This window comes from Dendrobates tinctorius, unplaced genomic scaffold (assembly GCF_039654945.1).
Source record: "Dendrobates tinctorius isolate UK_male_01 unplaced genomic scaffold, ASM3965494v1 ptg000062l, whole genome shotgun sequence".
In the NCBI taxonomy this organism is placed as follows: domain Eukaryota; kingdom Metazoa; phylum Chordata; class Amphibia; order Anura; family Dendrobatidae; genus Dendrobates; species Dendrobates tinctorius.
The window spans coordinates 37975525-38001769 of NW_027361730.1; the positions used below are offsets into that span (position 1 = coordinate 37975525).

The window sequence follows — 26245 nt, forward strand, 5'->3', positions numbered from 1 at the left end:
ACAAATGGCTTGTTAAAACCTATATAATCTGTAATCAAGAACATGAATAATGGCTTAGTACAATATAACTATTTAAGCTTAAAACATCGTTCATAACATTCTCAGATATAAAGTGGGCCTGTCCTAATAAGGGATCCAGAATAAGCGCCTGCTCTTGCATTAACCTTCGTTACATGCTCAAAGAGCAGACATGTTATCTCATAGCTGTGATTAAACGCCCCATGCTCATAAGACTGATGTCAGCCGGACCTGCCTAAGGTCTAATGTATATGAAGGCACCGACCGACTGATGGTCAGGGGAGATATCGATTGCGCATGTCCGATTTCATTATTCTCCTGGAGATAAACTACCAGCCAATATGTCAGTCTGCGGCTTTCTCAGAACACAGGAACGTTTGGCCAAACAAGAGCTACCAAGCTACTATACATGTGAGAGTTGTCAGATGGCCTTCATATGAACAATCGCCCTTAGCGTCGTTTGGCCGACATATGTCCTATATGTCTAAGTCCGGTTTAGAGCTCATGATTTAGGAAAGCTGATGCCATATACTGTATTCATGGATACCACAGAGCACTATGAAGTAATTTGATGTTTCAGTCTTCAGTTTCAAGAGACCTCATAACTGTAATGAGAGCCAGTGTTCATTTAAGCTCAAAAAAACTATTTGTTGATATTTTACAGGGTCCATAAGATCAAAGAACATTGGCACAAGTATTTGGTTTTCCCAAGTTTATTGGAAATGGTATGATACAAACATTTAAACAGCCCCCCGTGGTGTTTTGAAGTTCATGCCAACAGTAGGCTGGGTTACTTGCAGGTTGGACAGGCCGCCAAAGTCCTGAAAATTAAAAGATAAAAAAAATTAATTAACAGATGCTTTAAAACTTCTGTGTGCGTTTTATATATTCCTACGTAAACACCATCAGTATTTTAGATTAAACCATACATTTTCAACTTTATTATTTTCGATATTTAAATGGAACCTGTAACTTAAAAAGCTATAGAGGTAATCTGCAGGTACTGTTTAAATCATGTTAGGATTATTCACTGGAAGTGCAACTACAGGGAGAAAAGGAAGATATTTTCTCTCTGCAGCCTCTGGTGCAGGAAGCGGCTACAGTCCCCACTCATAATACAGCGAGCGTAGCAGTAATCATTCCCCGGCACATTGATAAATCACCTGCTACACATGCACACACTACAGTGCAGTCTGTCATGCAGGGTGAGCGAGAACAGTGCACTCACTGTGTAATAAGTAGTGACTGCACTGAGACTAACTTTGTTCTCTCCCTGTAACTGCTGCTCCAATAAGACCCCCAGACATGTACAAAACCAGGAAAATACTTCCAAATATTTGTAAAAACATAGGGAAACATGGTAAAAGTCAGTGCGACTATAACTTGCTAGTAATATCAGAAATATTGTTTAACAATAATACATCCCAGTACAAATAGTAATACCTTGAGGGTTATTTTATCTATAGTGTCTTAAAGGAACAGGATTTGGGATGTACCAGGGACACCCAAATACGGAAAACCTTTAATATTGCTTTTCCTGCAGTATCAATGACTAGGTCACCGATCAAACCATAATCACTTTCGATGCAGGTACAATTAGAAAACAGCATCTGGATCCAGACTTATATGCCCCATTTGAGTGGAAAAAAAAAAAAAAAAGTTTGCATAACACCTACCAGCAACTTCAGCATTTCCTTGGTGTCAGGGTCAACTTCAATGATCTCTTGATCTAGGGCAGACACCTAAAGAAGATAAAGTGAGAAAGTTAGCTATTCAATTATAGGCACAACCAAGATCTACAAACTTATGCCTCTATAAATTATCACACGGGTTGTTTAAAACGCTTCTCCCAATTTCTGATAAACTGTACTCTACAAAATAGGATAAAAATGTAATGTGTGAGCTAACATTTTTAAAGAATATTAACACTACATCATCTAATGATTCTAACAATAATAAGCCTCCTAAAACTTAAACCAAGTACCTAATTTAAGAATGATAAACTAAAAGATAACTGCATCGAATTTTGGGCCATTCATATGAATTAGTTGAAAGAGCACATCAATACAACCTTAGAAACTGCTATACATCGATCCTTACAAGAGCCCTGGCAAATGTGATTGAGGTAAGAATATCAGGATGTAATAAAGCAAAACCAAAGCGTAGTTAATCCCTTCCTGACAAACCAATTTTCATTTTTTTCCCTTTTGCTTTTTTCCTCCAGTTCTTGCAAGAGCATCATTTTTTTTCTGTCCACATAGTTATGAGGACTTATTTTGGCAGGACAAGTTTTAGCTTTGAATACCACTCATTGTACTAGGAGAGATTTTTTTTCCTTCCATGAAATTGCAAAAAGGAAAAAACAAAAAACACATTTCCACAATGGTTTTCACGGTATTCTTTGTGCGGTAAGTATGAGTAGAACAATACCATGTACAGTTTTTTTTGTTTTAGTGGATTTTTAATTTCTTAGTCTTGGGGGGGGGGGGGGGGGGGGGTGTCTTAAGCCTCTGATCAATCACACTATGTAGGAGGTTACAGCTGTCATTACAACACATCAGATCCCTGTGATTGCATCGCAGGGACTGGAGGATGCCTGTGACCACGCATACTGGAACCGACGTAATTTCAATGCCACTGTCAGGAATTAACAGAGGTACTGAAGTGGTTAAAGTACAGCAAACGCAGAGTGCTCCAGCTGGTATCGTTAGACAGATGCCAGCTACGTATCACAATATAACCGGCATCTGCCTGGTTTGGCTCAAGCTCCATAAACAGAGAACATACACTACTGTTTAAAAGTTTAGGGTCACTTAGAAATTTCCTGATTTTTGAAAGAAAAGCAGTTTTTTTTCCAATGAAGCTAACATTAAATGATTCAGAAATACACTCTATACATTGTTAATGTGGTAAATGACTATTCGAGCTGTAAACGTATGGTTTGTAATGCAATATCTTCATAGGTGTATAGAGGCCCATTTCCAACAACCATCACTCCAGTGTTCTTATGGTACTTTGTGTTAGCCAACTGTGTAAGAAGGCTAATGGATGGTTAGAATACCCTTGAAAACCCTTGTGCAAGTATGTTAGCACAGCTGAAAACAGTTTGGCTGACTAGAGAAGCTATAAACCTGACCTTCCTTTGAGCAAGTTGAGAATCTGGAGCATTATATTTGTTGGGTCCATTAAACTCTCAAAATGGCCAGAAAAAAAAAAACTTTCATGTGAAACTCGACAGTCTATTCTTGTTCTTAGAAATGAGGGCTATTCCATGGGAGAAATTGCCAAGAAACTGAAGAATTCCTACAACGGTGTGTACTACTCCCTTCAGAGGAGAGCACAAACAGGCTCTAACCAGAGTAGAAAGAAGTGGGAGGCCCCCCTGCACAACTGAGCAACAAGACAAGTACATTAGAGTCTGTAGTTTGAGAAATTGACACCTCACAGGTCCTCAACTGGCAACTTCATTAAATAGTACACGCAAAACGCCAGTGTCAACGTCTACAGCAAAGAGGCGACTCAGGAATGCTGGCTTTCAGTGCAGAGTGGCAAAGAAGCAGCCATATCGGAGACTGGCTAATAAAAGGAAAAGATTAATATGGGAAAAAGAACACAGACATTGGACAGAGGAATATTGGTAAAAAGTGTTATGGACAGACATCCAAGTTTGAGGTGTTTGGATCACACAGAAGAACATTTTTGAAACGCAGAACTGAAAAGATATTGGAAGAGTGCCTGACGCCATCTGTCAAGCATGGTGGAGGTAATGTGATGGTCTGGGGTTGCTTTGGTGCTGGTAAAGTGGGAGTTTTGTACAAGGTAAAAAGGATTTTGAATAAGGAAGGCTATCAATCCATTTTGCAAACGCCATGCCATACCCTGTGGACCAGGGCTGTGGAGTCGGTAAGCCAAACCTGCGACTCCGACTCCTCAATTTCCCTTACACCGACTCCAACTCCGACTCCACGACTCCGACTCCCACACATATTGCTTATATTTAAGTGAAAAATGTATTGTAGTACAATGTGAACCTCAGACATTTAATCATTTTTATGATCCAATAATCAAGATATTTAGATAGAACAGAATATATATTGGTGTACTACCCGGTTTTCATTCTTTTTGGTACAGATACGATATGGATAGACAGATATGGATAAATGGATAGATAGACTAGAAATCTGCTCTGCTTTTGCTATTGAGTAACATTATCTATGAGCTCAAAAACCTTTCAGGTGATGCAGTTTTTTAAAAAGATGATCAACTTTTGCAGCTGAAAAACGTATCCTCAAAAAACACAGGAAAAACGCTGTGTGTGAATGTAGCCTTAGATCAGGAATATAACAGCCATTTATAGGACATTTCATAACTTTCCCAAACTCCTATGAAAAAATATTCAGCACATCCTGCATTGAATTACTGTACCCAATTTATTATATATTTTAGGAGTCGGTCCATTTTATACCGACTCCAACTCCACCAAAATGAGCACCGACTCCACGACTCCGACTCCACAGCCCTGCTGTGGACAGCGCTTGATTGGAGCCAATTTCATCCTACAACAGGACTATGGACCCAAAGCACACCTCCAAGTTATGCAAGAACTAATTAGGGAAGAAACAGGCAGCTGGTATTCTATCTGTAATGGAGTGGCCAGCGCAGCCACCAGATCTCAACCCCATTGAGCTGTTGTGGTACGCAAAAATTGCCCATCAAGCCAAACCAACTTGTGGGAGGGGCTTCTGGAAGCATGGGGTGAAATTTCTCCAGATTACCTAAGCAAATTAACTGCTAGAATGCCAAAGGTCTGCAATGCAGTAATAGCTGCAAAGGGAGCATTCTTTGACGAAAGCAAAGTGTTTGAAGAAGAAAATTATTATTTCAAATGAAAATCTTTTTTTCAAACCTTGTCAATGTCTGGACTAGATTCTCAATTCATTTGGCAACTCATTTGATTAATAAAAGTATGAGTTTTCATGGAAAACACAAAATTGTCTGGGTGACTCCAAACTTTTGAACGGTAGTGTTCATAAGACTTACTATTTTGTCTTGTATCAGGAAGGGGTTAAATCCAATTGTCAGACATTTACAGTGGCATTTTAAAAGGTTATATAGCAGTGATTGGAGTCATCTTCAATCTCTGCTGTTACAGGGAGGTGGCAGCGTATAACACACTGACGGTCAGTGTAAACCCATCAAGCAAGCTACCATAGAAAGGATTCTGCCCCATAATCACATCATGATCCTGATGGCTTTATCTTCCTCTGGTAAACTGCTTAGATACTGCAGTCATTATTGCACATGGCATCTGAGCTGGCATAACCACCAGCTATATCAACTCTGCTGACAAGCAAGGATACTGCTATCCAGGGGAAATCTGGGGACACCGTTAAACTTTGCACTTTATAGCAACTATACTCCTCAGACAATTCAGCTGCATCTTTCCTTACAATTCTGCATTCCTCTGTTAGAAGTCACTGCACAAATATGACAGAGCCCATTATAGAGTGAAGCCATGATGCAGTGCTGGACACATTGCCTGGTATATGGTATTGACCTAGAATTCTTGCAATGACATTTCTCCTAATAATCCTACAGGGCAAAAATTGAGCAAAAATCCTGTATCTAAAGCATACACAAAATAGTATTGCAAAGAGTGGGAAATGCTAGACATTGATGCAATATTAACAAATCCTTTATTACATAATTGATTCAAAAAATAAAAAAGGGAGAGAAAAACAGCTGACATGGTTATCAATTAGCAACATACAAAATTAAATGTACCGTCCAAGATGCGTGTACACAAGGGTCCAACCAACATCCCTCACCAATCAGCTGGGTGTTTTTTAGTAGACTGAGCAGCTCGGCAATTGTGTACTACTGCTATCGGCTGCTGCTGACAGATAACTGATTGGCGGGAGTGCAGGGTGTTGGACCCCAGCCCATCAGGCATTGATGACCTCTCCTAAGAAATTTATGCTAGTCTGCAGCAACCCAAAAACAGGCTCTACAGTGTGAATGGAGCATACCCATTTCAGCTTTGTACTCTGTACATCCAGCCACCTTGGGAACTATAAATAACAATCCTAATGATAAGTCCATGTCTAAAGCTCTGGAAAAACACCCCTTTAAATTTCCCCATGCAGTAGTACGACCACACTAAATTCCCAAAACATTTTAGAGTGATCAACAAGGGTCCCCAGGAGCTGACAACAAATCACAGGAGTGGTTTTGAAAAACAAAAAAAAAAAAAAAAAAAAAAAGTCTTTGATATACAGGGTCCATACAGTATTCACAACACTCAAAGCCTGAAGTCATTACAAAAGAGGTTGCCCACTAGTAGCACCCCATCTTAGTTACTGCTTTTGCCATAAATGCTAAGGATAATGACACTAAAAATTCCTAAATACTTTCAGCAATTTTCAAAGTATTGTAACTTTCTGGGTCACTTCCCCTGCATCAGCTATATTGCTTACAGCCATCACTTCCTTTTTAGACTCCTACGCTTTCTGCTGACTCCATTCACTATCATCCATTGTGCTGGGCTGCAAGCAAGCAATGAGCACAGACCTGTCATGCCACCCAAACCCCTCTGTACAGCTTCAGCATACCATCCAGTCCAGGACACTGCTGCAGACAGATAACTGATACAGATGAACTTATAAAGTGGTCAATCCCTTTAACTCATCCAGGTCAACACAAAAAGCAAACACCAGAATTGCATTAAATACAATTAATGCCCTGATAATTTCATTCAACTGGATGCTTAAAACCAACATTTTGCGTCATGTCACAAGTCACAACTTTTAATATCACTTTGTGCCATTTTATTTCCACCGTGTCCAATAACACTTGCTTCACAACATTGCACTGTTACCATAGACCCTCAGAAGTAAATATAAAGCAGCACATTAGGGAGAGATCATTTTTTGTCAGAACCCTTACCTCTGGGACATAGTTATCCCTTCTCTCCCTCTCCTCCTCTTGCAGTTTGATAGAAATGCCTCTGACAGGGCCTCTCTGGATGCGCTTCATTAGATGTGTGACATACCTGCAAGGGAATTTACAATACAGAATATAAATAGAATGCAAACTTCCCCTTCCAACATATGGTCACAAACATATGGGCTGTGTGAACGTTACAGGATTTGAAAGGTATCACAACCTACAAACACGGAAAATCGTTCACTTATGCTTTCCCTGCATTATCAATGACTGGGTCACAAGCAGAGCCACAATCACTTTCGATGCAGGTTGATCAATATATGGTGCAAGGCAAAAAAGAAGGATAGCAAAACACTAAGAGTCCATTACTATGATACAAAAGTTGTAAATACTCCATAGGGCACGTGAAAACTGCTGTATTATTGGTCTGACTGCGATCAGATATTCAGATTGCACTAGGTCATGCAAGTTGGACCGAGCTGAATCATTAGACTGCAGTAGGATGACAAATGAGTGCAGTCTGATTTCCGCAACTCACTCAATATAGAGGAGAAATGTATTTAATCTTCTCAGTGTACTCAGATTCTCTTATCTGAAGAAATCGGATCACACTATGCCGACACACAGCTCAAACTCAGAGTTTGATTAGAGTACAATGTGAATAATCGGACAGATTCTTGTAGATAAGAGAATCTATGTCTGCCTGCCCCACCCATAAGGGTATGTTCCCACGATCAGTAAACGCTGCAGGTTGGACACTGCGTACATCCGGAGCATCCAAATGTCACAGCATAGTGGATGGGATTTCAAGAAATCACATGCGCACTATGTGAGCACCGGCACCAGCAGCATCCCTGCAGAGACGCACATGTGGGGCGTCTTTCCAGACCGCAGCATGTCAATTTATTTTGCAGAGATGCGAGTCTCCGCAAGATAAATGTCACCCGTACAATGTATTGGACGCAGTGATTCCGCACGGTTCAATGAACACATGTGGAATCGCCTGCGTTCAAAAGCCGGCAGCGCTTTGGACGGAGTGGACATGTGCTGCATCCAAAGCGCTGCCAATTCCTGACCATGGGCACATACCCTCAGGCATGGACTCTCCTGTGCAAGAAACACCCAATGGCCAAATAGCACACACAACTGTCACAAATTCTGTCGCCTTATATGATATTAAAATAGGTAGGCCACTATTTGGACAACCCCTTCATGACCGGGCCAAATTTTTTAAATCTGATGTTATCACTTTATGTGGTAATAATTCTGGAATGCTTCAACATATTCCAGTGATTTAGACTTTTTCATGATACATTGTACTTTATGATAATGGTAAATTTAGATTAACACAAAACCCATTTATAAAAATTAGCAATTTTCAAACTTTGAATGATTATTCATTTAATACAGTTAGTCATACCACACAAACATTAACATTTCCCTGATTTTCACTTTACATCAGCACCATTTGTAAAATGTTGTTTTATTTGGTTAGCATTTTAGAAAGTTTAACAATTTAGCAGCAATTTTTCATTTTTGAATGGAAATTTACAAAAAAAAAAAAACCTATTCAGTTTTTACGTGACCTTGGGGGTCCTATGTATTGGAAACCCCCAAAAGCGATAACATTTTAAAAACAACGCCCCTCAAGATATTCAAAACTGCTTCCAGGTAGTTTACTAACCCTTCAGATGCTTTTCAGGAATGAATGCTAAGTGACATGTGACATGAGAGGAATGAAGAAATGTATTTTTACCACCTAAATGTTTCCAACTTCTGAACAGGCCACTATAAGTGGAACACTTTAGGGCCATTATTTGGCCATAAACTGACATAGTAAACATTAGGAGCATACAATCAAGATTTCAGGGTGCTGATGGAGTTAAAGAGGGAGCCCCCATACTCCGCTAACCATCTAGATGCAGTAGTCATTGACAGCAGCATTTAAGGGGTTAAACGGCTATAGTCGGTACCAACACTGATCCTGGCTGAAGCAGCAAGTTGTCAGCTATAGTGTACAGCTGATATCAGCTGGATTGTCACCTGTTGGAGGATGTCATTCTCTTATATTGCATTTCAGTAAAAAGATATATTGGAGGTCACTAAGGGGTTAAATGCAACTGCCGACAAAACCAACAACTTTCTGTACTAGAGCTTGTCCAACCAATAGCTGCTATTGAGCTGCTGTGCACTCACTCTGAACAAACCTCGGGACGTCGGGCAATGGGCAAGAGCAGCTATCGATTACAGACTGCTGATTGTAATAATGCCACACTAGCCCTGCAGCCAGTGTCACGTATGCCTCCGAGACCCATCGCTAAAATGGCTCTGGTGTGGGAGGTGAGTATAAGGTGATCTTAATTTTACATTTGTGGATTGCACTTAAAAAGGTTGTCCGAGTAATTGATAACCCTTTAAGATGAGCAGGAGGCACACTGGGGGCTACAGTGCCCTGAAGTGACAGTACGACTCCCAAGGTGACTCACCCTTTGCTTCTGCATGGGTATTGCCACTCCAGTCAGTCTCCAGCAGTTTGTGACCTGTCGAATTAAGGCTAGTTTCACATTTGCGGATGGAGGAACTGCGGAGGGATTCGGATTTCCTCCGTGAAGCTCTGCCCCCTGCAGCGCCTCCTCTGGTCAGCTCCGCCTACGTCATGCGGCCTGCGTACCTTTCTTTAGCATTGGGTACGAGGCCGTGCGGATGCCTTCGCATGCGTCGTTTTGACGATGCGGCATTGGAACAATATTCCAACTTGTTGCGATCGACGCTGGTCGTCGCATCGTCAAAATGCTAAAGATAGGGTACGCAGGCCGCATGTGGACGGAGGCGGAGCTGACCGGAGCTTCACGGAGGAAGTCTGCATCCCTCCGCAGCTCCTCCACCCACAAGTGTGAAACCAGCTTAAATCCAGTGCTTGTTGGGAGATCCAGAATTCACAAGTCAACGCAAGTCTATGTAATCCAGAATGAGACCCTCATAGACTTACACAGAGCTTGTGATCATTACCGTACCTCTGACTTCCGGTCAGTTAGAAATTGCGGTCACAACACGCAGGAACAGAGCAGCGCAGGGAGCAGCTGAGGATGGCAGCTGGTAAGTATAATAGTAAGGGCAGGGAACTTACGGTAGAATAATAGCACCACTCAAGAGCTGGAAAAAACAAAACACTGGCGTATGCTTTAAGGGTCAGTAGATAAAGTTCAGACAGGCAAACTGCTTTGGTGAAAAAGAAGGATAAAGAAAAAAAATAAATAAATAAAAATAATGAAGCAGCATCTCTTACCCAGCGATCTTGTTGCGCAGCTTTTTGCTGGGGATGATGGCGATCTCCTCACAAACACGCTTGTTTGTGTGGAAGTCATTGCCCAGCCGGGTGTAGTATTTTTCAATGATGACCCGGGCGGCCTTCTTCACGGTCTTTGTTCTGACACGTCCCTATATAAAAAGACACAGATGACAAACATTTAACAAGTGCCACATGCCATTCGAGACTGTACAGCAAACCAGTAAGGCGGCCTTGGGTAGGCCACCAATCAAAAGAAACATGCACTGCAAAATATCTGCAACTAACGCCTAGTAACCGCCAAATCAGGAAAGGATACCTTAAAAGCGCTTTAATGTATATAAATATTTTTTTTTTTTTTTTTAAATGGCCAAGCATTAATTTACCGACCTTGCACATTTACTGCCGGTCTCCACTTGCTGGTTTCTCTCAACACACAGCGCAGACAATCACTGACCGCAGCGGTGACCCAGTGACACATCTGTGCATTGAGACATCACTGAAGCAGGAACTAGACTGGTGGAGGACTGAGCAAAGTAACAGTGAGGAAAATATTGCTTTTTTAGTGTACATACTCACCTTACCACTTACAAGATTGTACGGTAGTTACATTTACTGGTCACAAAGTCCAGCACATACACAAGACGTGTGAGAAAGCCACAGAGCTTGGAAGCCATTGTGAATGGTTCCCAAATACGGAAAAGCTTTCCCAAGATTCTCTACCTGCAGTATCAATGACTGGGCCACGTCCAGAACCACAATCACTTTCGATGCAGGAAGCGCATTTAGCTACAAATAATATCAAGAGCCCATGTGCCACCGATGCCAGATCCAAGGTAAAAGAATCCCATCATCAGATTCATGGCTGCCCGACCTAGACAGACAGGATGAATCAGACAATCGCTGGGTTACTGCTACAGGGTATGTCTTAGTTTGAAAATATTCCCCGACATCAACTGAAGGACCCCATCACACTGGGCTGTTGGCCACACCGGCCGTTATCATTCTAATATGTATAGGGCCTTTATGGTACAGGACAATCTGTAACAGCAGCAACTGACAAACACAACCTGACAACCTAAGGCTGGAGTCACACATAGCGACTCACCAGCGATCATGACAACGATATCAATGTGTCAGGATCGCTGTGCACGTTAGTAACCAGCGCGCTGATGCAGGAAGCTGGTAACTAATGTACACATCGGGTATCCAAGGGACATGCGTCCCTAGATACCCGATGTGTACGTTAGTTACCAGCTCCCTGCATCAGCGCGCTGGTAACTAACGTACACATCGGGTATCTAAGGGACGCACGGCTCTTGGATACCCGATGTGTACATTAGTTACCAGCAGATGGCTGGTCTCCCGCCTGTCACTCGCAGCGATGTGTGGTGACCAGCGACAAAAAAAAAAAAAAGAAAGTCCTGGCCTTTCCTGCAGCGATCCCGGCAGGGGAGTCGGTCGCTGGTCGCTGATCACTGTCACACACAGCGATCTCGCTGGTAAGATCGCTGTTGTGTCACAAGAATTGTGACTCAGCAGCGATCTCGCTAGCGAGATCGCTATGTGTGACGGAGCCTTAAAGGGAATCTGTCACCCCTTTTTTGAGATATCATATAATGATATCATTCAATTGTGTGTCACATAAGGATTCTCTTAGTACTTTTGCTTCCCCCTGACCCCGCACCTTTCACGCATAAATACCTTTTTTATATCTGTTCAGATGTATGTAAACTGCCACGTTCCGGTCCGATGGGCGGGGCTTATTCAGCTGCGCCCCCCCTCCCTGTCTTGCTCTACGCATTTCTTCTTGTGTAGGGCAAGACGGGGGGGGGGGGGAGCAGGTGAATAAGCCCCGCCCAGCGGACCGGACAGCGGCGGTTTACATACATCTGAACCGATATAAAAAAGGTATTTATGCATGAAAGGTGCAGGGTCAGGGGGAAGCAAAAGTACTAAGAGAATCCTTATGTGACAATTGAATGATATCATATATCTCAAGAAAGAGGTGACAGATTCCCTTTAAGACATACAGATTCACACAGATTATACAACACCACAGTGTAGCAAGGACAGATAGGATGCTAGTCCTGCATATCCACCGCCACACTGTACACTAAGCCTCCATAGTACTGTATACATCACCCCTCCCAAACACACGGGCCAGCAGTATATACTGTACACCCCCCCCCCCCATACACACGGGCCAGCAGTATATACTGTACACCCCCCCCCCCCATACACACGGGCCAGCAGTATATACTGTACACCCCCCCCCCATACACACGGGCCAGCAGTATATACTGTACACCCCCCCCCCATACACACGGGCCAGCAGTATATACTGTACACCCCCCCCCATACACACGGGCCAGCAGTATATACTGTACCCCCCCCCATACACACGGGCCAGCAGTATATACTGTACCCCCCCCCATACACACGGGCCAGCAGTATATACAGTACACCCCCCCCCCATACACACAGGCCAGCAGTATATACAGTACACCCCCCCCCCCATACACACAGGCCAGCAGTATATACAGTACACCCCCCCCCCCATACACACAGGCCAGCAGTATATACAGTACACCCCCCCCCCCCATACACACAGGCCAGCAGTAAATACAGTACACCCGCCCCCCATACACACAGGCCAGCAGTATATACTGTACACCCCCCCCCCATACACACAGGCCAGCAGTATATACTGTACACCCCCCCCCCATACACACAGGCCAGCAGTATATACTGTACACCCCCCCCCCATACACACAGGCCAGCAGTATATACTGTACACCCCCCCCCCCATACACACAGGCCAGCAGTATATACTGTACACCCCCCCCCATACACACAGGCCAGCAGTATATACTGTACACCCCCCCTATGCACACAGGCCAGCAGTATATACTGTACACCCCCCCTATGCACACAGGCCAGCAGTATATACTGTACACCCCCCCTATGCACACAGGCCAGCAGTATATACTGTACACCCCCCCCCCATACACACAGGCCAGCAGTATATACTGTACACCCCCCCCCCCCCATACACACAGGCCAGCAGTATATACTGTACACCCCCCCCCCCCCCATACACACAGGCCAGCAGTATATACTGTACACCCCCCCCCCCCATACACACAGGCCAGCAGTATATACTGTACACCCCCCCCCCCCATACACACAGGCCAGCAGTATATACTGTACACCCCCCCCCCCATACACACAGGCCAGCAGTATATACTGTACACCCCCCCCCCCATACACACAGGCCAGCAGTATATACTGTACACCCCCCCCCCCATACACACAGGCCAGCAGTATATACTGTACACCCCCCCCCCATACACACAGGCCAGCAGTATATACTGTACACCCCCCCATACACACAGGCCAGCAGTATATACTGTACACCCCCCCCCATACACACAGGCCAGCAGTATATACTGTACACCCCCCCCCCCCATACACACAGGCCAGCAGTATATACTGTACACCCCCCCCATACACACAGGCCAGCAGTATATACTGTACACCCCCCCCCATACACACAGGCCAGCAGTATATACTGTACACCCCCCCATACACACAGGCCAGCAGTATATACTGTACACCCCCCCTATGCACACAGGCCAGCAGTATATACTGTACACCCCCCCCCCCATACACACAGGCCAGCAGTATATACTGTACACCCCCCCCATACACACAGGCCAGCAGTATATACACCACTGCTCCCTATACACTGCTCAGCCACATACAGTACACCCGTATCCACAGCACAGGGTGTAGGCCACAATCCCCGGCCTGTGCTGCGGATACCACCCGATACAACACTTCACAACCCGACCAGAGCTCACCGCCCCACGGAGGTAAGAAAAAATTCAAAGCGAGGCCGTACACCGCGACACCTCGCACAAGCCCGGCCTCCATGACGCCCTCACAGGCACGGCCACCATCTGTAATCTCCGCCAGGATGGGGAACTGCAGCCGATATCCAATGCCGCGGCATCAGGAGAGTGTCTGGGAGCCTCTGCAGGGCCGAACGAGGAGAATTTCAGGGCGCAGGGGAAGGATGATCACGGATTGTGCGACAGACAGAGTAAGATAAGAGACCCACCATGTTGGACCGAGCTGGTAGAAGAGGGCAAAGGATGCCGGGAGCGAGGCTATAAACAGGCGGAAGCGAGACTGGGGACGGCACTGACGCTGGCGGCCACTAGTGGCTTGGAGGAAAGGTGCAGCACTGATTCATTAGGCCTCTAGGTAAAGGACGGCAGGAGACAGCGTCTATATGTATGTACGCATGCGCATAGGTCATCTATGCATCTATTACGTACACAGAGTAGATATATATATATATATATATATATATGCACTTTGAATAATTTATATGACGACAGAGTATACATGACAGAAACCTGGCGTTTTAACCCCTTCATCCCCAGACATTTTAGTTTTCGTTTTTTCCTCCCTTTCTTCCAAGAGACATACATTTTTCATTTTTACGTCAATATGGCCGCACTAGGACTTGTTTTTTTTGCGGGACAAGTTGTACTTTTCATTGATATCATTCATTTTACCATATAGTGTAGTGGAAAGGTGAAACAAATTCCAAGTGCTGTGAAATTGTAGAAAAAGTGCAATTCCACAATTGTTTTTTGAATTTTTTATTTACCTTACTCACTATATGATAAACCTGATCGGGCAGTGTGATTTCCCAGATCCATACGAGTACGCAGATACCAAACATGTATCGCTTAAAGCAGGGGTGGGGAACCTCAGGCCCGAGGGCCATTTTCGGCCCTCGATTACCTTTTATCAGGCCCTCGAGCAGATTCTCAGGGACCGCATTCTTGGTCAGGGAGCTGTGTTTTAATTGCCACAAACACATTAATTTCTTCTTGCTCTGTTAGCACACACACACAGTGTTCACTAATGAACACTGAAGTGCATGCAATGAAAGATTACCTCCTAACACCAGTGCCAGAGTCAGGATGTACTTTGTGGGCGGAGTTTGTACGGCTCCCGAAGGATGGTCTAAATATCCAAATGGCCCTTGGCAGAAAAAAAAAAAAAGATTCCCCACCCTTGGCTTAAAGGGTGAAAAGAAATTTGTATGAAAATTGTTTTTACCTTTGTCGCCATTTTCCCGAGACCTGCAGCATTTTCCTTTTTCAGGATCTGGGGCCGTGCCTGGGTTATTTTTTGCTCCCGGTACTGACATTTTTATTGATACCATTTTGGGATAGATGCAATGTTTTGATTGGAACTTATCCTGTTATTGCAATGTTGCAGCACCGTGTCTAAGAAAAAAGAAAAACCCAACTAAAAATAATCTTCATTAATGGTAATTAAAAACACAGCAATTTTTCCACCAAAACCAACAGTGGTACTTGCCCTTAGGAGTCACAATCAATATCTAATAATGGATATAGAGCAGTGATGGTGAACCTTTTGAGACCAAGTGCCAAAACCGCAACACAAAACCTTATTTATCACAAAGTGGCAACAATTTAAAGGGAATCTGTCACCCCATTTTAGCCCTATCAGCTGCCGGCACCACCATCAGGGGCTTATCTACAGCATTCTGTAATGTAGATAAGCCCCCGATGTAACCTGAAAGATAAGAAAAACGAGTTAGATTATACTCACCCCGGCGTTCTGTCCCATCCGGCGCCTCCCATCTTCATACGATGATGTCCTCCTCCTTGCTTCTCCCTCTGTTCCTGCGCAGGCGTATTTTATCTGCCCTGTTGAGGGCAGAGCAGAGTACTGCAGTGCGCAGGCACCGGACCTCTCTGACCTTTCCAGGTGCCTGCGCACTGCAGTATTTTATTCTGCCCTCAACAGGGCAGATAAAGTACGCCTGCGCAGGAACCGAGGGGGAAGCAAGGAGGACGTTATCTCTAGAAGATGGGAGGCGCTGGACCGGACCGCAACACCCATCACACCCGACTCCGCCCCCCCGGTGAGTATTATCTAACGCGTTTTTCTTATCTTTCAGGTTTCATTGGGGGCTTATCTACAGCATTACAGAATGCTGTAGATAAGCTCCTGATGGCGGTGCCGGCAGCTGATAGGGCTAAAACGGGGTGACAGATTCCCTTTAACCTGGGGCTGAAGCACAAATCACAGATGACTTGCAAAATACTCCCCCCTTACACACACTGTCCCTCTGCACATTATACAGTTGTGGCCAAAAGTATTGACACCCCTGCAATTCTGTCAGATAATACTCAGTTTCTTCCTGAAAATGATTGGAATCACAAATTCTTTGGTATTATTATCTTCATTTAATTTGTCTTAAATGAAAAAACACAAAAGAGAATGAAGCAAAAAGCAAAACATTGATCATTTCACACAAAACTCAAAAAATGGGCCAGACAAAAGTATTGGCACCTCAGCCTAATACTTGGTTGCACAACCTTTAGCCAAAATAACTGCGACCAACCGCTTCCGGTAACCATCAATGAGTTTCTTACAATGCTCTGCTGGAATTTTAGACCATTCTTCTTTGGCAAACTGCTCCAGGTCCCTGATATTAGAAGGGTGCCTTCTCCAAACTGCCATTTTTAGGTCTCTCCACAGGTGTTCTATGGGATTCAGGTCTGGACTCATTGCTGGCCACCTTAGAAGTCTCCAATGCTTTCTCTCAAACCATTTTCTAGTGCTTTTTGAAGTGTGTTTTGGGTCATTGTCCTGCTGGAAGACCCATGACCTCGTCTTAAGGACGAGAATATAATTTATTTCCAGGAGAGAATGCCAGCCGGGGTGCAGTCAGAGATCGGTGACTGACGCTGCTCATCTGTGTGCCTGTGCCCCAGTCATCAGTATGCTGAATTCTGCCACCAAAAAGGAAGGGACCAGCTGGCTGCAGGCACAGCATTGTTATTATATTTTTTATATTGTGCCCTCCTAGGTAGGTGCCTATTCTGCCTACCCCTCGTCCTGGCCTGCTCACAGTGTTAAAAAAAAAAAAAACACACACACAACACAAAGATTGAGCTTGACTTGAGATGGTACACATGCAGAACATAAATGCATGTTCACATTGGCCACAAAACATATAAACCCTACAAAAGAAAAAGTGAGCAAAAACCCTGCTGTAACTAAGTAAATAAAAAGCAAAAAGTGCATTTAAATAACACAGAGTTCTTAGTAATACTTTTTTTTTAATCAAAAACTAGCATAAAAGCCATCCCACCATGACAAGGTAACTCTGATCGGGACAGTCCTACACTGTCTAATATTAAAAACCTTACCATGTGTCAATGTTGACCTCAGTGTGTGAATAAGGGCAGACAAAAGGACTGGGCCCAACCAGTGGAAAACCAGCCTGGGGAAGCCTTATATACAATTTCCAGCTCAGGAGAGGGAGGCCACACCCCGGCTTGCACAGAATGCAAAAATACAAAGGAAAAAACCCAAAGATTGAGCCTGACTTGAGTTGGTACACATGTAGAACATAAACGCATGTTCACATTGGCCACAAAACATGTAAAACCTGTAAGAGAAAAAGTCAGCAAAAACTCTGCTGTAACTAAGTAAATAAAAAGCAAAAAGTGGATTTAAATAACACAGAGTTTTTAGTAATACTTTTTTATCGGGAATTGTATGTCTTCAATCTACAGCCCATCCCGACATGTGAATAGGGCGGGCTGCCATTTGAATTATACCAGTGATTCTATTTTATTTAATCTTAGAGAACCAGTTTAGTAGTCCAAAATAGGAAATAAATTGGCTTCCATGGGAGCAACATCTGCCATCATAATAAAGGACAATTCCAGACACAAAATAGCAGCCTCCAGTGGTAAGGAATGGAAATGCAGCGCAATTTCTTAAAGTGTATAACAGCAGTACCTAGTGGTCAATCATCAGCAAACAATAGAATCCCGACATTACTTTTCCTTTGAACAGTCTCGATGATGCTTTGCTTGTTTCTTTAAATATTTTTGACACATCTTTAAGCAGTCGGAGCGCATTGATATTTTCTACAGGTTCCCAAGAATTATCCTCAGAGTCATACCCTTGTCATTTTATTAAGTTCTGCAATCAGTTTCTGAATTTTTTAGAGTCCTGTATCTTTTCAACAGTATAATGTTCATGTCCAACCACTACAATAGGATCAGGTGGAGAAGGGTAACTTCCGGAAAAGGATTTGGCACAAAAGGTTTTAGTAAGGAAACGGGTAACGCTGGATGTATCCTCACTGTCCAGGGAAGTTAAAGATGAAAAGTTATGAGCTATCTGGTCAAGCGATCATGAAAGGACCCAGACATCTTTGGCCCAGTTTTTGGTGAAGACATGAAGTTTCAATTTTGTATTGAAATGCCACACCTGATCTCCCACTTGAAAGCTTGGAAAAGGTTTGTAACATGTATCTGCTACTTTCTTATATTTCTCCTGGGCAATTCTTAATATGTCTTATGGCATTTCCAGGTTCTGTTGCAGGGATTGTGTTCTGTCTGTGACTGCAGGGAATAGAAGTTTCTCCGAGAAAATTAGGACGAATTCCTAATTGTTCTTATTTACGCTGAAGATAGTTATTAAAGACATTGGTTGTATGTTTTGGGTAATTTTCCTGCTGCATAATTAATTTGGAGCCAATCAGATACCTCCCTGATGGTATTGCATGTTGGATAAGTGTCTGGTGATATTTTTCAGCATTGAGAACACCATGAATCCTTGTCAAATCCCCCAACTTAGTTTGCTGAAATGCAGCCCCATAGTTACAAGAATCCTCCATCGTGCTTAATTATTGCCTGCAGACACTCATTACTGCACCGCCTTTTATTCATTTGGCAAACAAACTGGCCTGTGGCTCTCCAGACCCAAAACTGACAGCTGCATAGACATACATACTGTCACGCTTGGGTCAGGAGAGCAGCCAGCCAGTCTGAGCATTGCGATGCAATCGTCTGTGTTATACGGCTGTCAGACTGCGCCGTTAGAGACCTTACTGACGCAGCATAACTACTGTATATTGTGTTTTGTTTCTGTTCTCAGCCTTGCCATGGTGTATTACCTGCGACATTAAGCTGTCTTTCACAACCTCACCTTTGTAGCAAAATGAATCTTTCTCGCATCCAGTTTTAAGCTTTCTATGTATCTGTTTTATTTAAAGACTGTGTTTCAACTTACATACGTTATTTTCTGGTAAGCTAATAAAGGATCACACCGAGAATACGTTTGTCATTGCTGGGCATAAAAGTATTTACCGTATATACTCGAGTATAAGCCAACCTGAGTATAAGCCGATGCACCTACCATAATTTTGCTGGGTATGCTTATTGACTCGAGTATAAGCCAGGTATGCATTGTCCCCTCATCCCTGTCCTGCTATGCATGGCTCCCCCGTCCCTGTCCTTGTATGCATGGCTCCCCCGTCCCTGTCCTTGCATGTGTAAGCAGATTGTGGGATGCAGTGACAAACAGGAGGCAGAGCAAGGGTTAACAAATTTAATTAACAATGAAGGTACTCCTCGCAGGGAGATAAACAGTTAAACTGGGAAAGAATAACTGTGAGTAGAAAAATAGCAACAATTCACTCAGTAAACTTATCATGTCTATGGTTTCCTCAGCCAAAAATGTTCTGATGAGGGTAGTAGTCCTTGCAGCTGTCGACAAAAGGTCCTCAGGGGGGGTCCAAGGTTAGCGATCTATCTTCTTGCAGCAGTGGTCGATCTCTGGTACCTTCCACTGAGCCCCTAGTCCAGGGGTGGGGAACCGTATCCTGCCTGCTGCCGGCCCTTTAACCCCCAAGTGCATGGTACGCAGCGTTCATTACAGAACGCTGTCTGCCTGCACATGAATGATGGCATCATCAGGGTGGGCAGGGTTAGCGTCTGGGTGGGCGGAGATAGCGCCCAATGCACTCCCGTCCTCCTATCCCGGAAGAGGAGCTGCTGCCATAATAGAGTCCAGAGCGATCCCTGTGCCCGCAGCTCTGCTCTGTGCCTGTCTGCTGGTGATCTGTGCCCCTCAGCTATGGTCTCACCCTGTGATCTCTGTGCCCCCTCAGCTATGTGCTCCCCCTGTGATCTCTGTGGCACCAGCTATGTGCCCCACCTGTGAACTCTGTGCCCCCTGTGATTTCTGTGTCCCACAGCTATAGACCCCCTTGTGATCTCTGTGCATCCCTGTTATCTCTGTGGCCCCAGCTATGTGCTCCCCCTCCCATACACTGGACCAGCATTGTCAACTCGGCGTTTCACCCAATACGGAGTTTTCTCCCATCAATATTCCAACTTGCCTCGTGGCCTCTTGTCTCAGACCAGCACTCGATCTCCTACTTTAAGAGCTATCCCTCGGAGGGCTGGTGCTTCGTGGTGCTCAAGCTCTCGGAACTTAGTCTGTACCAGCCGGTGAAGAGTCTGCAATCTATATCTATGTTCTCAGAACCAGGAAGACACCCCCATCCATGGGTAGTCTTCTTCTGGGTCCAGCTCCAGCTCCGTGATTTCTCGTCCGCTCCACCCAAATAGTAGAGTATACAGAGTGTATTCGGTTGTACGGTGCATACACCCAGACCAATTCAGCCACACACTCAGGCCAATGATCATCCTCCAAGGTTGTCAACATCTGGATCAGCATCCAGTTGAAGCGTTCACAGGCTCCATTCCCTTGTGGATGATAGGGCGTCGTTCTTGACTTCTCAATTTGATACAGACGATGTAACTCCTCCATCACCCGGCCTTGGAAGCAAGCGCCTTGATCAGAATGAATTCGGTTCGGGCATCCGTACACCCGGATGAAGTCTCGACAGATAGCCTGCACAGCTGACTCGGCAGTTTGATCCCGGGTTGGAGTGACCACAGCAAATTTGGTAAAGTGGTCGGTCATCACTAGACAATGTTCACATCCACAGTCAAGTAATCAATCATCAACAACTCTAAGGGAGCAGAGGTCACGATGGTCTGTGTGGGGGCCCTCTGCTCCAGAGATTTAGCCAGTTCACAGCTTTGGCATCGCTGACAGGCTTCCTCTACTGCAATCTTCAAACAAGGGTGATAGACCAGCTTCTGCAGCCACTGGAAAGTCTTTTCCAGACCAAAGTAAGCCCCTCTCTCTGGGCCTCCGTAGCCACTATGCCGATCAGCTTCTCGGGGACGACCACTTGCCAGGTGATCCCCAGTTCTCGCACCAACTGCACTTTTCGATACAGCAAGCCATCTCTTAATTGAAGCCTCTCCCATTGGAAAATCTGCAGAGCCCCCGGGAACAAAGCACCTCTTTCATTCTGGCTGGGGAGCTGCTTCATCGCCACCCACTGTCTCAGTTGGGCCAGTTCCTCATCTTCCTGCTCCAGCTGCATCCAGTCATCCCGAGGTCGTCACAGCACCTGTTCTCCAGACGCCTCGCCGGTCCCTGCGTTGCCGCCAACGAACTGGCGAAGTCCCAGAAGCCAGGAATCTCTTCTGCCTCTAATTCTTCATCCCGGTCGCATCCCAGCCACTCATGAGTCACTTGGGACAGAGCATCAGCGTGTGTATTTTCAGCTCCCTTCCAATATGCAATCTTGTACCGATACTTCGCCATACGGGCCACCAATCTTTGCTCCAGGGCTCCCAGTTTGGCATTTTCCAGGTGAGCCAAGGGTTTGTTAATAGTTTGCACCAAGACTTCGGACCCCGACAGGTATTCAGCAACCTTTTCGGTCATTGCCCACACCAGCACCAGCAACTCCAGCTTGAAGGAACTGTAGTTATCGGGGTTCCTGTTGTGAATTCACTTTCTGGTCTACCTCTGGTTGCTGGTGAGGGTGATGGAGCTGGTTGTATTGACAGAGGAGTCGTGAGTTCTCTTTCCGGGCTCCCTCTGGTGGTTGCAGGAGGTAATGAAGCTGATCTAATTAACAGAGACCTGCCACCTGATAATGAGGACGATGATTGGACATCTGGAGTCTCTGACTGGATTTAAGACAGCTGACTCCCTCTATCCCTGCTGGTGATTTTCCTGCCTCCTGAGGTCTTAGTTTCCAGTTCAGTCCCTGCATTCTCAAGCTAAGTGTTCTTTGCTATTGTCAACATTTGATTTGGTTTTGTCTATTCAGTTTTGTGTGCTCAGCCAGCCCCGGCTGGGGCTGTGCTGAATTTCCATCCTTATGTTACTGTTTGTGCCAGTTTGCTTTTTGTCCCTTATTAGATTGGCCTCCTTTTACTCTGTTTTCAGAATATGCCAGAGTGCTGATATAGTGGGTGAAGTCTAGTGACTTCAGGGTTTTTATTGCTCTCAGAAGTGTTGGACATTTTTGCAGGGTTTTTTGGCGTGATTGCAGACAGTATCTTTCCTTTCCTGTCCTTTCTAGTTAGTGTGGGCCCCATCGTTTGCTCAGCCTATTTTCCTGCCTGTGTTTGTGTTTTCATCTTGTCTCACCGACAATATATGTTTGGGGGTTATCTATTCCTTTGGGGTCTGCTCTGGGGCTGTTTAGATTTCCCCTTTTCTTGCTTTAGGCTTATTTAGTCCTCCGGCTGTGTCGAGGCGTCTAGAATCATCGTAGGTACGCTCCACGGCTACGGCTAGTTGTGTGGATAGGATCAGGGGTCTGCAATCCGCTTAGTTACCAACCTCTCTGGTTTTCTGTGGCTTAGCTTGGTCTTGTTTTCCTCCTCGGTGACCCAGTCAGAACAGGTTCCATTCGGAGTCATGGAGGGATCGGCTTGTGTAGGCAATCACTCGTTCTTTCCCCTCTTGCATTTGAGATAACACGGCCTCCAGCCCATGTAGGCTCCTGTCGGTGTGCAGAATGAAGTGCTGGGAGAAGTCTGCATAGGCCGGTATTGGAGCTTCTGTCAGGGCCATCTTCAAAGCCTGAAAGACCTCCTCCTGGCTACTTCCCCACTGGATGGTCCGATTCTTCGCACTAGACGGCACTCCTTTGAATAACTCTAACAACACATTGGCGATGCAAGTGAAATTCTTCACGAACCTTCAGTAGTACCCAGTGAGCCCCAGAAAGGCTTGAACATCCTTCGTGGTGGGCCAGTCCTGGATTGCCGCTATCTTCTCATGGGCAGGCCTCACTGCTTCAGCGGATACAACATGCCCCAGATATTCGATCTGCTTGAGGAAAAGGTGACATTTTTGAGGCTTCACCTTCAGGCCGTGCTTCTGCAGCCAACTCAGCCATTGGAGATGCTCCTCAAAAGTAGCTGCATAGACAGTGATGTCCAGATAAATGAGGGTAGCCTCAAAGTTCAGGTCTCCTAAACACCGCTCCATCAGTCGCTGAAAGGTTCCAGGTGCGTTTCTAAGACCGAAGGGCATTCGGTTTAATTCGTACAATCCCACGGGCAGTATGAACACTGTATTCTGCCGGTTCCGCTCAGCCATGGGCACTTGCCAATATCCACTGGCCAGATCTAACAACGAGAAATACTTAGCTTTTCCCAGGGCAGACAATGACTCCTCAGTTCTCAGTAGGGGATAAGAGTCCCGCACTGTACAGGCATTCAGTCGACCGATGTCAAAACAAAATCGCAGGGTCCCGTCCTTCCGCATTAGCACGATGAGATCTGCCCACGGGCTTTGACTCTCCCGAATGCCTCCACTCTACAGCATGTGTGACATTTCTTTCACCTTTTGATACGTCTGAGGCAGAATCTGGCAGTATCTCTCCCGGATTGGTGTGGCACTTCCTGTGGGTATCTCATGAGTTATGGCTGTATTGCATCTGAAGTCATCCTAATGATGGGTGAAGACATACTGGTAACGCTCTAGCACAGCTTTCACTTGTTGTACCTGTTGTGGGGAGAATTCCGACGGTTCAGCTTGCATTTCTTCCAGAATCCGATGCCCCTCTTTCATGCTTCCAGGCGAGTGCTCTGGGGCCATGGTAACGGCTACAGTCCACAGATGTCGTTGTTTCACTGCTATCTGGACGGCCTCTGGTTGCATCAGTTCCTCAGGCATGCCCAGCACCTGTGCTACTTCACTCTTGGACGAGAGGGTAAGACTGTCTTCCCCCAGATTGACACATCGCACCACTATGTTGCCATCATGGACGATGGCTAAGGTTCGAGCAATGAGGAGTCCCGGGGGTATTTGGTCCATTAAAGTTGGCATGATCTGAGCTTCCACTCCTTCAAGTGGCGTGCAAGCTCATACAGGCAGCGTGAGCACGGTCTGTCCAGTGGTAAAACGAGTTTAGCAACTGTGGGGACCACCACCTTCCCCAAGACCTTCTCTTCACTTGATGTTTCTTGAGCCAGGGCAATTCGTATCAGTTGTTGAAACACTTTCCTCTGGGGAGTTCGGGGGCTTCATCTTTATAGAAAAGCATCTGGTGACTCGCTGTTCGGGAGAGTTCTGAGTTCTTTTAGTATATTCATCCCCAAAGTGACGGTGGGGCCATTGCCTGAGTCTCCAGTGGTTAATACAATTCCTTTTCGGCCCATATCCTTGCCACACACGGTAATCTGCATCCAGACCACCCCTGCAACCGGGATGGGGAACTGGTTGGCCGCTGTTAACCTAATCACTGGGCTCCATCGCCTCAGACAGCAGACTGCTCTGCCATCCATTTTGGCCCATACAAGAGGGCACAATGAAACCAAACTTGCGGGACTGCCTTTTCTCCTCCTTGGCTGCTCAGGCTCCAGGCGTCAACCCCCCGCCATGGAGCTCACTAGTTTAACGGCTGCCATGTGAGCGGTCTTCCCCGCCTCATTGGGGTTGCCTCATTTCCTGGAGAGGTACTGAGTGGGGGCAAGTGAGACTCGGGGCTGTTTCTGTTTTTAGATTCTGTCTTTGAATGGGTTCGGAGCCACAGAGGGGGCTTTTCTGAGGTTTCACATTTACTGTATCTCCTTCCGGATCTCTCTGACCCATCCTGGTTCAGCTACGTGTGAAGCAGGTACCTCCCCGGTCCAGACCTTCCCTGCCGAGGCTGCCATCCCCTGCTCCTGTGCATGCTTCCACCCCAATTTCTTAGACATACACGGATTAACATGCAAGCGCTCCCGCAGGGCCTGAGATCGGCTACAAGTTGGTCTCTTAAAATCATATCAGGGGGCCCCACAGCCACATCATCCCACTTGGTGATTGCCACGTGAATCTCCCCCTCACCCTGTACACGGCTAAACATCCGTTGGGTCCCCATGCATCTTCTCCAAAATTTACCTTGGTGAAAGTGTTCCGCTCATGCGGGGGCCGGAACATAACAGAACATCTGGCTTCTCCATCCAGGGCCATCACAGCAATCTCTGCCTGCATAGCGGGAGTCATAGGGTGCATTCTCAGCATTCCCTTGACTCGCTTGGTCCAATCCCACAGCAGTGAATTGCTTCCCGTAAATTTTGGGAGATTGCTGAGCATGGCCCGCAGGGGCAAGCTAGCCCTTGGGGCACCCATGGCTGCTTGGTCTCCTGTCTCTGCTTGTAAACTGTATGCTGCCGACTATGCCAAGTGTAAGCAGGTTGCGGGATGCAGTGACAAACAGGAGGCAGAGCAAGAGTTAACACATTTAATTAAAAATAAAGGTACTCCTCACAGGGAGATAAACAGTTAAACTGAGAAAGAATAACGGTGAGTAGCAAAAATAGCAACAGTTCATTCAGTAAACTTATGGTGTCTATGGTTTCCTCATTCACAATTGCTCCGTTGAGGGTAGTAGTCCTTGCAACTGTCGACGAAGTGTCCTCAAGGGGGGATTCAAGGTTAGCGATCCATCTTCTGGCAGCAGTGGTCGGTCTCCTGTACCTCCCACTGAGCCCCTAGTCCATAAGCTGGTGCAGCCTATGCAACAATAGCTGCAGCAATCCGGGGGTTAAACGAGGGTTGTGGTACACTGTCCGGCAGTAAGCTCCACAGGGTACTATCCTGTAACTGGGCCTGGGCTCTCTGCACGTGCACCGACTTTATTGTCACTGGGCCTCATACACTAGCTGTCTCGCTGGTGGCACCGGGAGCTGCCTGCTGCAGTCCGCCACAGCGCCAGTGCTTTGGGTCCCAAGCGCGCAGCCCACTTTGCTGCTCACATGCTGA

The 26245-nt window shown here is 45.6% G+C and overlaps 1 protein-coding gene and 3 non-coding genes across 4 annotated transcripts; all 4 read right to left on the reverse strand.

The window, feature by feature from the left end:
* Positions 1–715: 715 nt before the first annotated feature.
* Positions 716–14525, reverse strand: RPS17 (ribosomal protein S17). The gene is made up of 5 exons (XM_073579562.1): positions 14376–14525; positions 10250–10401; positions 6964–7069; positions 1695–1760; positions 716–839 (listed from the first exon to the last, which is right to left on the reverse strand). Exons 1-5 carry the CDS (start codon positions 14376–14378, stop codon positions 759–761), a joined length of 408 nt encoding a protein of 135 aa, XP_073435663.1. The 5' UTR covers positions 14379–14525; the 3' UTR covers positions 716–758.
* LOC141093155 (small nucleolar RNA SNORA71) lies at positions 1485–1610 on the reverse strand. Its single transcript, XR_012233001.1, has one exon. It is a non-coding gene; the product is annotated as a small nucleolar RNA SNORA71 (small nucleolar RNA).
* On the reverse strand, positions 7148–7273 carry LOC141093159 (small nucleolar RNA SNORA71). Its single transcript, XR_012233004.1, has one exon. It is a non-coding gene; the product is annotated as a small nucleolar RNA SNORA71 (small nucleolar RNA).
* On the reverse strand, positions 10897–11027 carry LOC141093157 (small nucleolar RNA SNORA71). Its single transcript, XR_012233002.1, has one exon. It is a non-coding gene; the product is annotated as a small nucleolar RNA SNORA71 (small nucleolar RNA).
* Positions 14526–26245: the final 11720 nt, after the last annotated feature.

Bases quoted from the DNA above. Each gene is read 5' to 3' on its own strand.
- RPS17 (XM_073579562.1), bottom strand. The intron at 1,761-6,963 runs GTAAGGGTTCTG...TATCTTCTTTAG, and splicing joins GGGATAACTATGTCCCAGAG to GTGTCTGCCCTAGATCAAGA. The intron at 840-1,694 runs GTAGGTGTTATG...TTTAATTTTCAG, and splicing joins AGGAAATGCTGAAGTTGCTG to GACTTTGGCGGCCTGTCCAA.